At 41.7% G+C, this 14,294-nt stretch overlaps 1 protein-coding gene across 1 annotated transcript in view; it reads right to left on the bottom strand.

The window, feature by feature from the left end:
- The window catches only part of rab3gap1 (RAB3 GTPase activating protein subunit 1), a 125,814-nt gene that overhangs the window by 1,368 nt on the left and 110,152 nt on the right, over positions 1–14,294 (bottom strand). The window contains exons 22-24 of the mRNA XM_077580403.1: positions 7,591–7,706; positions 3,426–3,528; positions 1–27 (exon numbers count right to left, since the gene is read on the bottom strand). The exon at positions 1–27 is cut by the window's left edge and continues 1,368 nt beyond it. Of these exons, the coding sequence (XP_077436529.1) occupies positions 1–27; positions 3,426–3,528; positions 7,591–7,706 (246 nt within the window). The remainder of the gene's footprint in view (positions 28–3,425; positions 3,529–7,590; positions 7,707–14,294) is intronic.

Genomic DNA, 14,294 nt, shown 5'->3' with positions numbered 1-14,294 from the left:
TCCTGTTTCTTTATCCACGATGGCAATCTATGAGCAGACAGAATTTGACAAGGATATGGAATTTTAAAATGAAGTGTACTTTTTCACACCCAAATTTGCATTGGCTTAACTTCTGAGTAGAAAACTATAACATCCAAATAAAGAAATACATTTGCTTTCTTATATTGTTTTTGTAAAACATTGACTAAAAAAAACATTTTCGCAATGGGACAAATGAATGGGACAGCTGACTCAAGAGTGAAAGCTGCATTTGCAAAGGCTTTGTGGCAAGGCGGGTTTACCCTGTTGAAATATTCGAATATTTGTTATCAATGAAAAAGTAAGTATTTCATTTGACTAATCAGAAATGAATGAGAACAAGGCCACCGTGACGGCGGACGACTTGTTAGCACGCCCGCATCACAGTTCAGCGATTGAAGGTCGTGTGTTCCGAATCCTGGCTCTGGCCTTCCTATGTGGAGTTTGCATGTTCTTGCTTTGCCTGCGTGGATTTTCTCCTGGTATTCCAAAAACATTGTCATGTTTTCGTTTTGTGGGGGTTGTTTTTTTGTTTACGTTTTTGTTGTTTTTGTCTGTGGTTGGTGTTTTTGTCATGTGTTCCTGTTTTTTCCCCTTGTCTCGTTATGTCTTACCACATCCACCTGTGTGTGTCTTCCCCTCTCAGTGTGTGTGTGTGTGTGTGAGACCAATAAGTGCCCTCAGCCACTTGTGTTTCCCAAGGTGTGTCTCATTAGGTTATTAATGTTGGTATATTTCGTCAGTTGTGTTGGTCCAGTCGGTGTGGGTGCATTGTAGATGTTATGTGTGATAGGTTGTGTTTTAAGTTTTCTTAGTTCAGCCAAGTCGTCTTAGTTCAGCCAAATCTTGTCAGCCAAGTCTTGCCAACCACGTCCTCCCGACCACGTCTTCTCAGCCACAGCTAATTCACAGACACAGCCATAGCCATAGCCAAGTCAAAACCACAAAAAGATCACAGTGATAGCCCCTGCCACGGACATAGTCATAGCCACAGCCACAGCCACAGTCATTGTCATAGCCACAGCCACGGTCATTGCCATAGCCACAGTCCCAGCCAAGTCATAGCTACAGTCCCAACCAAGCCACAGCCAATCCACAGCAACACCACAGCTAGTCAAGTCGGCTCCTGATTTCCTGCTAAACTCACCACGTAACTCTGTTCCTCTGTCTGATTTCCGTGTTTGCTTCCGTTTGAGTCCATAATCCCTCACATGCCCACATTGTGACAAACATGTCATAGGTTGAATGAAGACACTGAATTGTCCATACAGATAAACTCAACCGCATGCCACCGTCTCATGTGAGTCGACTGTGGACTTAATAGTAGTTGATAAACGTTTTTGGACTAACTCATCTCTCGCAGCAGTGAGTGGGGGATTATTGTTCCTCAGATGAGCCCACAGTTGGGCAGTACATTATATCTCACACTGTTAACGCCCTCATGCTGATATTGCATACAGGCCTTATTGATATTTGCTGCCAAACTGTAGCAGTTGCATTTTTCTGAGTGGACCGCTTAAGTCCCGAGCTGTGCGTCTGGCCATTTTGTCTCGATTTGTCTTAAGTGCAGTCAAATGACTGTCACATGACTAAAAGCTTACTATTAATTTTAAACTATTATAGTAATATTAATTATTATACTATTACTGATTTGAAAACACAACTACAAATGTTGTGTATGACGGTATTGAAAGTGAGACCGTTGCCAATTCTGGACACCCCAGGATACTGTATCACCATCATACTAACCAACTGATATATTGGAATTTAGCCAGTAATGCAATTTTAAAGGTATCAAGTTAGGGCTGGGTGATATAAACGGTATTTCAACATAAGGTATACATTTTGCCGAAGGTAGAGATTTTGACTTTACCGCCTTACCGTGGTAGCGCATGTTGGTGACATCATCGCATTAGGCCTGTTACGACTAGCAGATGACGTAAATACGTCGGTGCGCACAACTTACTGTTGACATTTAGTGTCCCCCCCCTCCCCCGGCACATGTTGACGTTGAGTGTCGACACGTGTATACTGTCAGTTGTAAACAAGAGCGCATAGCAGAAAAGAAGGAGAACAGCAGAAATGGGACGTGTCATCCGTTTACTGAGGAAGTTGTAGTCAAGCGAAGGGCAGCATGCATGACAGTAAATGTTGCTAACGCGGTGAGATAAACTATCGCTTTTATTTTGAAGTTTTTACCGGAAGCGTAAAGCGGAAGTCAACATAAGGGCTGACGTGACTCATCTATTCAGAGTTTGTGATGGCACCACACTTGTGACATACGCCAGTAACACAACTTCGTCCTGAAATCAAGTTCAAGCTCGGGTTAAGCGCATTAAGACATACATGCGCTGACATTACCAGTGTTTAACGGAGGCTGCCAGCTAGCAGCAAGCTAGCCGCACTAGCTAGCAGTGCTCCCCAAAGTTCCCCAAAATCGCTTATCGTCGCATAGACCAAAATCTATGGGGAGAGATTCAGAGAGGAAAATAGTGTGCTGCTAAAGCATCATTTTTTTTGTCAAAAAAGTTGATTATCTAAAAAATGAAAAACAGTTGGTTGTTCATTATAACGTGCTGTTTGTCTTCTGTATTTATTTTTAATTTTTTCTGAGAGAGCTCAGTATTGTTCATTCGGTAATCTTACCGATTCGACATGTCATCATCATTGCTCTCTCTCGTTTGTCTTTTTTCTCTTTTTCTTTTTTATGTGCGTGAGTATGTGCATGTGCGGGATCCACAGACATCAACCTCCACTGATTCAACAACCAGAGGAAGAAGCAGATTGTGTTTGAATTTCGGCAGATGATTGTATGGTGGATCTGGCATGCATGAAAACCTCCACCAAAGAGGGGAGCCGTCGAGCAACGGCAGCGCCAAGGCACAACCCCACACCGGTCGGAGAGCAAACCCAGGAGCTAGGAGCGCCCCCCACCCCAACACAGTCCGCGCCCGAAGCCCAACGCAGCAGAACGGGGCACGGCAGGCCCACCAGGCACCCCACCGGCCAACAGCCCCCGCTCCCCCCACGACACCCACACACCCAACCCACACCTGCCACCCACCCCCAGGCCCCCAAACACCCCCCCAGCAGGCATATTGCGCCCCTAAAACTGGGGGGCTAGTCCGCCTGAGTCCGTAGCTGTTAAGATTTGAACGGCCGACTAAAAAAAACTACGACTAAAACGACTAAAAAGCTCAGAAGGAACAATGTTAAAAGTTCTCCTCCCTAGGAGCAGTATAAAAACAGAAAGGCAAAATGTTTTGATCAGAGAGCCGAGCTCTCAGCACGCATTTCAACCAAACTCTCTCACTTTCTCTAGTCCACGTACACACACGCGCGCACACGTACACACACGCGCGCACACGTACACACACGCACGCAAACAATGATGTAGAGATGCTTACCTCTTGCACATTCATAAAGAGCCTGTGGATAATGCCGCCAACCTTTCCCTGACCAGCTCCACTCACCACAACTTCTGGCTCTTCTAGCAGAGAGTTAAGAAAACTGAAAATGCAAAGAAAAGTCAAGTGATCAAATGGTCAAGTATCAAACTTAAATGCTGACAGATTCCAATTATTTCCCAAATATACTCCTTCACCCATTACTTGTTTTCACTGTGGGCCATGTTATGGCTGCCCTCAGGAAGCCAGTTCTTACATAACTGTATTGTTTATAGTGTAAAAAAATGCCTAGCAGGAATTAGAACTGCTCTATAAAGCAGCTGAATGACAAAATTCACAATAGGTATTTAACCTATGGCTCAACCAATACATTCCCTGATTTAATTAGAAGTGGTAAATAAACGGTCCACTTCATCTGCTGTTTATGTCTTGACATAATGAGACCAAGACGGGGGAAAAATTGACCAATAGTACCTCAGTATTATGAGCCTAAAACAGGATGCTATCAACTTTGTCAATGTAATTGAGCATTTAGAATGTCATCAGCAGGCTACAACAGACATTCAGAGAAACAGGAAGAGTCACAAAGAAGCAAAAATGTGGCCTTCCTTGGAAATGTATTGGTTGATTAATAGATCAAACATCAGGGACTCTATTTTCATGCCCGGTGCAAGTCTGGCGTGAGGCGCAGTCTAGACAAAGGTTTGGTATATTCACAGAGCTTGAATCATGCCACATTTAAAGAAGGATGTTTAGTGCCATTGTGACCGTGAACAAAGTCGACTTGATTCAGCGCCAATCAAAGCGGTTGATTCCTTTAAATGCTGTGCACGAGAGGCGTGCTGATTTGCTTGAGTGCTGTGGCAGGGTCAAGGTCCTCAAAGTAGAAGGAACTGCAAGCAGACATTCCCAGGCCGTTGACACTGTATTAAGATGGCTGTGGCAAGTAGAAATCTGTGAAGTGCGCACTTGGAGAATACCTTCCACCCCAATCATGCATAACGAGTGGGATGATTTTAAAAATGGATAGTGAAGATGATGATGATAATATTTACCGTATTTTCACGAATATACGTCACACTTAAAAGTCTTAAATTTTCTCAAAAATTGACGGCGCGCCTTATAATGAGGTGCATCTTTTGTGTGCACCAAGTTCCAAAATCTGTAAATGTTGTAATGTTGTGCGACTTCGGCACTCCGCTTGACTGTGTGTGTGGGAGTGTCTCGAGTGCGAGTGCTTCTACACAGAGAGACAGTCAGCAGTGCCTACATATTGCTTATTTACAGGAAATCCGGCCCTGGTTGAGGACTGGCAGACATGAGAACCCTTAAAGACTCAACTGAAAGATGACGCGAGTCTGATGGGTTCTCATGCCTCCCAGTCCTCAATCAGTTAAGATACAATACGACATCTTGGTGCCCACTGCTTTTGCTTTATGGAACTGTTAGAGCGGCTTATAGCACAATTTGTGAATGGATTGTGCATGCTTGGGCTAAACGTGTCTGCTTGCGCTAATAGAGCTTTAGCAAAAGAAGGTATCATTTCTGAGGCGCTGCACAAGAACGAGACTGACTCTGACAATACTACAATGACGAAAGGGAACCTGGCGTGTTTGATGGAGAACTAGCCTAGCTGTTCTGTTCAGATACAGAAGATGAGGACTTTGAGGGATTTGTGGATGAGGATTGATTAAAAGTAACGTGAGTACATTGTTAAATATTTCAAGTACAACGAAACTTACTGTTTACATTGTTAAATACTTCAATAAAGTACAACCAAACTCAGTTTTGCTACAATGCCTTTTATAAAAACATACATTGGCATGCATGCTAGCGTATGTTTTAGTGCGAAAGCATGCTACCATATGTTTTTAGCTAGCGCCTAGTGCCTGCACCCAATAGTGCGGTGCGCCTTATTTGTGTGTTAAATAAAGAAATAGCACCCGTAACGGAGACTGCGCCTTTTAATGTCGGTTGTCGTGAAAATACGGTATGCCATCTACCAATCCAGAGGCACTGAGCCTGATGCCCATTGATGTTGCAGAGATGTGTCTAAAGCCCCCCTCCCACTGAGTTGCGAACGTTGCCGAACGCTGAGAAAATTGCATTTCGCCAGAGTTCAACAGGGTTCGGAATTAGTCTAAATATGTCGCATTTGTGTTTGTAATCATTGGTAGTTAATTGTTGTTAATAGTTGTCGACATTGTTGTCAATCCATCGTTTCGCCAAGATGCGCATTTGCTCGTAATGCCGTCGTAATTCAGTGTAATTATGTTGGCAAAGATCTACATAGGCCACTGTTCATAAATTCACGCTGACTTCCGTGTACTACACAGAGAGCGCTTGTGTTTGCCAGGCTCTGCCCGCATGCCGTGATTTCCAAAAGCACTAGTCTGTTGCACTATATGAAACGCTGGCCCACCATATCCCCAGTCAAAGCACCTATTGAACCCATCACACATAATTCATTTACGTGTTTCTGTTGTGTTTACACTCTGGGATAAAGGTCCAATTTGTGATCAAAAATAGGACAGAACCCTTGGGTCAATTTCAACCAAATTTCAGGTTATGCGTATTTAATAATAATAAAAATAAAAATAAACTATTTTAATCCACCAATTTAAAATCTTTCTTCCAGGGAGAACACTTGGAAATTGAATGCTGGAGACAGCGCACCTTTTTATATGGGCTGCTCCAGCCCAACCTACTTCAGTAAGTCTAGACAATTGTTAAATAGTTGCAAATAGTCTGAAATAGTGGCAAATACATCGCAAATATGTCTCAATTAGTTGCAATTTGTCGCAATTTGTTGCCATCAACATTTTACAAAATTTGCGCGTTGTCTCAAAGGTCGCAAAGACGTCGGAAATCGTATAAATGTGTCACAATTATTTCACAATATGCCGGTAATGTCACAGATGACAACCTCAAAATTTGTGAATGTTGCCGATTTCAACATCGCAACGTTCGCAACTCAGTGGAAGAGGGGCTTAAGAGGGCAGCCTCACAACATGCAAAGATTTCAGGAAACTCTGGGTGGATAACATTCCACGTCCATAGAGCCAGTTACTCCTTCAGCAGCCATCAGGCTCTCCACCCAGACTCCTTAGCCCCTCTCAGAGGTGGTGAGCCTATGGCCAGGGTGACCCACATTGCCTCTTCAGAAGCTGTGTTTGGCCGGGCACAATGGGTGTAGGCACAGCCACCAGGCACTTGCCAACGAGCCCCACCACCAGAGGTAGGCCCCGGAAAAGCTTAGTCCAAACAGTTTCTTATCATAGGGGGTTTACATACTGTGATTTATCTGGTCTCTCACCTAGGACCTGCTTGCCATGGTTGACCCTGCGAGGGGCATAAAGCCCCAGACAACAACAACCTAGGATCATTGGGACACACATATCGCTCCACTGCAACAAGGTGGCGTCGTAGGCATTTTTAAGCCCAAGACTATAGAATTAGTGCTACTGTTCAGACCGCCAGGGTAGCTTGTCCCTCGGAATCCTCGTGTTCGCACGAGTGGGTTCTGAGGGATCGTCTTCAAGTTCCATGCCCTTTTATACACACGGCATGGATCACCCAGACGACGAGGACTACGTGTCCTTTTGGTATGTATTCTCGTCTGCACGCGCATGACTGCACTTTTGGTGTTCAGCACCGCCACCTGGCGGTCAATCAGGACTCATAGAACCATAGTTACAAACGTACATAACTGTCGTTTTACCAAACCTGCCGTCTTAGAAAAATAGCCAGCAAAATAACTCATATTTCATAAGAAATTACATCGCCATGGTGCCAAAGGTAATATTTAATCACATATATGCCTTAGGTTAACAGTGGAAGTGCTTAAAGTACGGTGATACAGACCTTTTAAAGGCTGAGGAAACCCTTTGCAGTTGTGTTTTGCATTAACTAGCTGGCAAGACTGAGACACAGGGAGCCTACAATATTCAATATTAACTTTGTCACAATATTCTAATTTCGTGAAACTCCGGATTTTGTGTATTTCTGCTGTAATCATCAAAATTGAAATAAAGGCCTGAAATATTTCACTTTGTGTGTGGTGAACTAATAGAACATCAAGGTTTCACTTTTTGAAACAAATTATTGAAATAAATGGACTTTTCCTCGTTATTCAAATTTTTTGACCAGCACCTGTATAACTTACTGTCTTAGTTTCTCTCTTTCCTCTTCATTCTCAGCCTCCGCAATACCAAACTTTGTCTTGAGAGACCGAAACTGGCCAATGACCATCTCCATGGCAATTAAAAAGTCAATGCAACCCTAAAGGAAGGAAAATGTCAGAAATGAATGAAATTCGAGCAGGATAAAATACAAACCAATCATGTCTTAAAATAAATGTGCTGAAACTGAAACACACCATTGGATATAAACACAATGAACACAGTCTAATAATAGGTCTTATTTGCACTTTGTGTTTTTCTTTGTGAAGTTTCATGTTTATCAGCGCTCCTGTGTTCAAGCTTTAGCTTGTATCGTATCGATTACTTGTTGTTTGTGACATTAGATTTTATTCTTTTTTTTCCCCCTTGAGAGGGCTCAGTATTGTTCATTCGGTAATCTTACCGATTCGAAATGTCATCATCATTGCTCTTTCTCTCTTTTTTTGTATGTGTGTAAGTGCGTCTGCAGGTGTGTGTGCATGTGAGTGTGTGCTCATTAATTCATCTATAACCTATTAAAAATCCCATACCGTTCACCTAAACCGAATACTTCCGAATCCCGCTAGAGTCGTGAAGTTGTCAGGAGACCCGAGGAAGGATCAAAGAAAATAAAGAAAAGTGAAATCCAGCACTGACCAGACATCACCTACTACCCACCGGGTTAGCAACCAGAATCTTTCACCAACCCCAGAAACATCGAAATTCCAACAAATTAGGGACACCGCAAAAGACCAAAGGAAAGACTGAGAAAAGGAAGGAAGGATAGATTAAGCAGAATGAGATCCACAGACATCAGCCTCCAACGATTCAACGACCAAAGAAAGAAGCAGATTGTGTTTGAATTTCGGTAGATACTGGTGTGGTGGATCTGGCATGCATGAAAACCTCCACCAAAGAGGGGAGCTGTTGACCCCGGCCAGGACAGAGTAAGCACAAATAATGTGTGGTGATTTTAACATTGATTTGTTAAATCCGAACGGGTATCAGAAAAAAAATGATTTTATAAATACAATGTATAGTATTAATTTATTCCCTGTAATTATGAAACCTAACAAAATAACAATTGATACAGCTACACTAATAGATAACATATTCATAAATAAAATTGACCATAAAATAGAAAGTGGACTTCTTATTAATGATATAAATCTTCTGGCCTTTGCAATCTTCCAAGACTATTTTGATAAAATAAAATAAAACCACCTTCCACAGTACTCAACAATTCTAGAAAATATATTTTTTATATAGATTGGACAATTTCATTGAAAAACATAAGCTTTTAGGTGAAAATCAATATGGGTTTCGTGAAAAACGGACCATGGAACTCGTAGAAACAATATCTACTAACATAGATAATAGAAACAATTGGAACAACTGTTGGAAGTTTTATAGATTAAAAAAAGCATTTGATACTTATAGATCATTCTATACTAATAAATAAATTAGAAAGATAAGGCATAAGAGGTTTGGTATATAAATGGATGAAAAGTTATTTGGATAATAGTGTTATGAAAAACAATTATTCAGTACATATTAACATACTGTAAGTTTATAGCCTACTGTATTGTGGACACCTGTATTTTCTTTATCAAAGGGCGTTTCATTCCTTGGAAAGAAAGCAATACCAAAGTAAACCTTGAACTGATATGCTTGCTCAGAACAGACTGTTTCCCTTCCTGCCTAAGCTGATCCTCCCTTCTCCTCCCAAATTCCTAACTAGGCAGCATAGTTAGGAATTCTTTCTGATGCATGCTCTCACAGACCACGACCTTGTAAACTGCTCTCTGAGCAAGTGTATATTTGAAGCTTCAAATATAAAGAAACTCAAAAGACAAATTCTTTTCCGGACTGTTTCATTCATCTCGCCGAACTGCTGAAAATTCCACAACAATAGATATCAGTACTTACATTTTGGCAATATACAATCAAAAGGGTCTGTGCTAGGCCCCAAATTATTTATTTTGTGAATAAATGATATATGTTGTGTCTAAAGAATATTCAAAAGTGTCTTATTCGCCAATGACACAACTCTCTACCGTTCAAGAGAAAACCTGAAGCAGCTTCTGACAACTGTAGAGTATGAATTAAACACATTTAAAAAAATTGTTTGATATGAAAAAAATATCACTTAACTTAAATAAAACAAAGTTAATATTTTTTGGTACTAGACAAACCACACAACAGGTCAAAATTATGGTAAATTCAATTTAAATAGAAAGCTTGTTTGAAAATACATTTCTTGGAGTAGTTATTGATGAATAATGTCAAAAGGAAAATGTCATCAATTATAGGGATACTCTCTAAAACTAAGGATGTCCTGAATAAGAAATCATTATACACATTATATTGTTCATTATTATCACCATATCTGACCTATTGTATGGAAATCTGGGGAAACACATAAAACAAATATTGATCCTGTTTTCAAACTGCAAAAAAGAGCCATACTACAAAAAAAATAAAACAAGAACAAATATTAACCAAAGGTGTGTTTCAGTAAAAGGTGTCAATTTGTGGAATAATTTTGGAACTGACCTGTTAAGATGTCAGTCACTTGCTGAATAAAAAAAAAAAATGTTTAAAAGCAAAGTTAAAAAAAAATACATCAGACATGAGCTGTTTAAATTGTACATATGCTGTAATTTCTTTAGATGTATCGGTATGAGTGTAATGAAAATTGTATATGTGAGTATGAGGATATGATTTATAAATGTATTATGGTATATGCCTATGAATTTCATGTACATATGTCGCTGGCAAATGTGTGTATGTTAAAGTGCACTTGTATATATGACTAGGTTTATACATTTCCTTTTGCTAAAATACATTAACCTGATCATTTTATCAACATAAAACGAATAAGGGGTAGGACTAGATACATTTTTAACTTCCTCCTACCCTAGTTGAACATATAAACACTTTTCTTTCTTCCTATTCTTGTTTTTCTTTTTTTATTTCAACTTATATTTTGAACGTTGTAATGTGTTTTCTTTATGTTCATATGTTCAATAAAACCATAAACCAAACCAACCAAGTATGCACATGTTTTTTCCGTCAGGGTTTGTTCAAGGTTACAAAGACATTCACAAACAGTTTTAACAGTCACAAACCGTTTTTGTTGAACATGTTCAAAATTTGATTGTGACGAGAAAAACTGGGGCTGACCTGGTTGACTCGCCTCTACAACATTGCATGGACATCGGGATTGGCAGACCAGGTTTATGGTCCCCCTTTTTAAAAAGGTGGACCGGTGGGTGTGTGCCAAACAGAGGTGTGGACTCGAGTCATATGACTTGGACTCATAATTGATCGGCGCTTGAGGAAGTCGTAATTCCCTCAATCGCCTATAGGGGCACCACGTTCCGTTTACTTTCAGTTTTGGAGAAACACGACGAATAAAATCCAAATCCCCCTTTATTTATTCATAATCTGAAGTCGCCACATTCAATGTTCATGGTTCTTTGTATTAAAATACTAATCTGACTGAACTAAATTAAGAAAAGCATGCATTTATTTACTAATTTTACACATACAGAATCAAAACACTGCCTACCTAACTATAATACGGTGAAAAGAAAAGGAATAAAATAAGAAGCTAATAGAAATTAGAAAGGAACAATTTAAGGTAGAAAGGAAATGTTTGACTTGCCAAATCTGTGAGATGTTTGAAATGGAAGTTGCACCAGCGATATGTCAAATCGGCTATGAGACGTGCAACTTACTGGAGTAAGTTGAATCGAGCTAGTGGAGGGAAGGTAGATTGAAGAAAAAAATGCTCCCAAAAAGAAAAGGAAATGTTTTTTTTTGTTTTTTTTAATATTCCAGTTAGATGAGGTAGGTGCGACGCAGCTCGGGGCTCCCGGCAGATGAAGGCCGGTGCAGCTCGGCTCAAGGTGGATTGCGCTTTCAGGCAAGGTCGGAGCTTCAGCCGGAGTTGTACTCTCGCCGTACGAGGAGGTCCGCGTTGCCCAAATCCAGCTGCTGAGGCTGAGATCCACTGCGTGCCTGCGTGCTGAGGGAGACCAGCCGTTGAACCAGCTCGCGCCGCATCGGGATGCTGGGAGGATGGAGCAGGTACGGGTTGACACACGGGGAGTGTGCGCTGCCAGAGTTCAAACTGTGGTCGCTGGGTGACACACGGGGTCACAGAAAAATTCGTCGGCGACTTTGTGCCACCGAAGTGGGACGAAACACAAAAAGGGACAAAAAGGAAAAAAGAAGAGCAGAAAGTCCGTCTGGCGGGGGTAAGCGCACTGGGGGTTTGGAGCATGGCAGCGGTTCGGTGTCCGAGACACTTGGTCGTTCAGGGAACAGAGATGCCACGTGGTTGAAAAATGTGGCACGGCACCGGGGAGTCCTTTTGTCAGTTCTGGGCCAAATGAGGTGAAAAGTTGAAAAAGGTGAAGCAGGAACGAGAGGGCCGGAAACAGCACTGAACGAGGTTAGCGCAGACTGTTTTAAAGTTGCGGGGTGTGTCCGTCACAAGGGGGTGCGGGCGCCGTCCCTCTTTTGGCTCAACCCAAGTCCGAGATATTTAAATTCCAAATTATATTAAACAATTAATTAAGAATTAAATTTAGTCAGGCTGGCAAGTCAAGTTCTTCCAAGCAAAACATGTTATCGTTACACATATCAACTAATAACGCATCATGAGATCATTTTGTTCTTTCCGGAGTAACTAAATAATCTCTGGGTTTACAATCATCATTCCTGTTGAAATAAATATGACATTCCTTTTTAAAGACATAACAACATGGCGTGAAACATTCAGTTCACTTGTATGTGATGAATTTCTTATGTGAAATGTGTAAGAATACTTTGTGGAGTATAGGTGTTTCATGTGAGGGCAGTTCCAATCGTGACCACTTGGAGGCACTCCGGTCACATGTAACCACCAAGAAGGCTGGAATGTACTAACCAGGATTCCAACGGAACTTTTGGCCCATGTTGTTTTAAGACTTTGATAAGTTTGCAGACTGCCAGTCTGGGATGTCAGTAGGGGAGAAAATGATGCTTTCTGATAAAATACTTTGATGCCATGCCATGAAGTGAACAACGTTTTTTTTAGGGTGACTGGTCTATAATTGTTACAGATCCCCCCTTCATCAAGAGGGATGAGTCTTCAGGAAATCCAGGTTGACGGGGTCAAATGATCCGTGGCAGGGTTTCGGCCACGTTCAGATGGCAGTAGTCCCAGTCACGCTCCACTGCAACAACCAAGACATACCACTGGTGCAACTTTTCCCTACCATCTGCAGGGTTATGTGTATGCAGGGGCTGTGTTTCAGTGTGCATATATGTGTGTTCATTTAACTGTGTGTGCCTAACTAGGTACAGTGTTGGCTAAATAAGGGACTTGAGTCTCACAACAGGCACGGGCCTGAAAAAGGCACAAAACGCGAGGTTCCAAAACAAAACGAAAAGAGGAAAACTTGTCCTAAGGCTAAATAGCTAGTATCAAATCGTGAGTAACTAGGGAAACGAGTAGTTCACTAAAAGGAAAAGAGAGAAGAGAAGCGAAGAAGGACTTTCGCCTTCTTAAATCCAAAACTCGGTACTTTACTATGGGGCATAACTCTCTTATGAAGACCGGGAGGCTGTCTCAGGCACTTGGAGGTCGAGGAGAATCTCTTCAACGGGTGGTCCTGATTGACCCTCCACCGGATGTAGTTGTTTACGATGAAAAATCTTAGGTCTGTTAGTGCTACATTCTAGTAGCTGGTTGCTAAGCCTGTGCACCTTCCTGTAGAGTAAGTAGACCATACCAAAGGTTAGGAGATATCCGAGGATAACTAAGTCTATCAGGGCAATAATGGCTGTAGACCACGACAGAGAGGGAAGGCGCGGGGGGTCAAATTCTAGTTGGTCGTGGTCAAGGAAGTCACTTCAATTTCGGTCTGATGAATTTCAGGTGCCAAATTGTTAGGAAAATTATATATATTTATTATACATTTACTAAAACTTATTTATGCTGTTTGTTGTGGGAATTTGTGCATTGTGCCTTTTCCCAAACATATTCAGAAAGTCTGTAGTGAAAAGTTGTTTGCAGTAAAGTGTGGGATGAAGATCGCCTTGGACAGACGCAGTTGAGGCCCAGGAGACGCTTATCAGATCCACGACTGGTGCACGGCTGACGCACGACGACGGCTGCCAAGGGTTGATAACTGGGCAAAACAAATGACTAAGCATAAATGCCTTGCCTTAGAATAACATATGATTGGACTGGATCGGGCGTTCTCAGGGTAGTATGGCCGTAAGCCCAATAATAATAACATATGATTGATGTAAACACCTTTCTGTTTTTGATTAGTCACACTTTGTATGGGTTGGGAAAGGCTTTTGCTGTGTTCAATAAAAAACAAGGAGAACGGGAGGACAGGGGGCATGATTGCGTCTCGGTTCTTTGTTCGCTTGCTGACAACAAAACCTTTGGTGTCTTTGCTTCCTTTTGTTGAGCGGTAATTTCTACAAATGTCTACGGATGAACCTGACATTTAATTGGTCTTTCGAGCCTGGATTGCAAGATACCTGAAGCTCCCGGAGGCGGGGTCGACAACCAGATAAGACTGAGGCCTCAGCAGCAAGACACTTTTTGGGAACTGGACCTCGACTCCGCATCTGGAGGCTGAGGGTTGACGCAAATCCAATGGAGCAAAGACACGGCTGGTGAGTATTTCACTCATATATT

This window comes from Vanacampus margaritifer, chromosome 11 (assembly GCF_051991255.1).
Source record: "Vanacampus margaritifer isolate UIUO_Vmar chromosome 11, RoL_Vmar_1.0, whole genome shotgun sequence".
Lineage (NCBI taxonomy): Eukaryota > Metazoa > Chordata > Actinopteri > Syngnathiformes > Syngnathidae > Vanacampus > Vanacampus margaritifer.
Note: the sequence above shows the minus strand (reverse complement) of the source record. Positions and strands in the feature narration are given on the sequence as shown.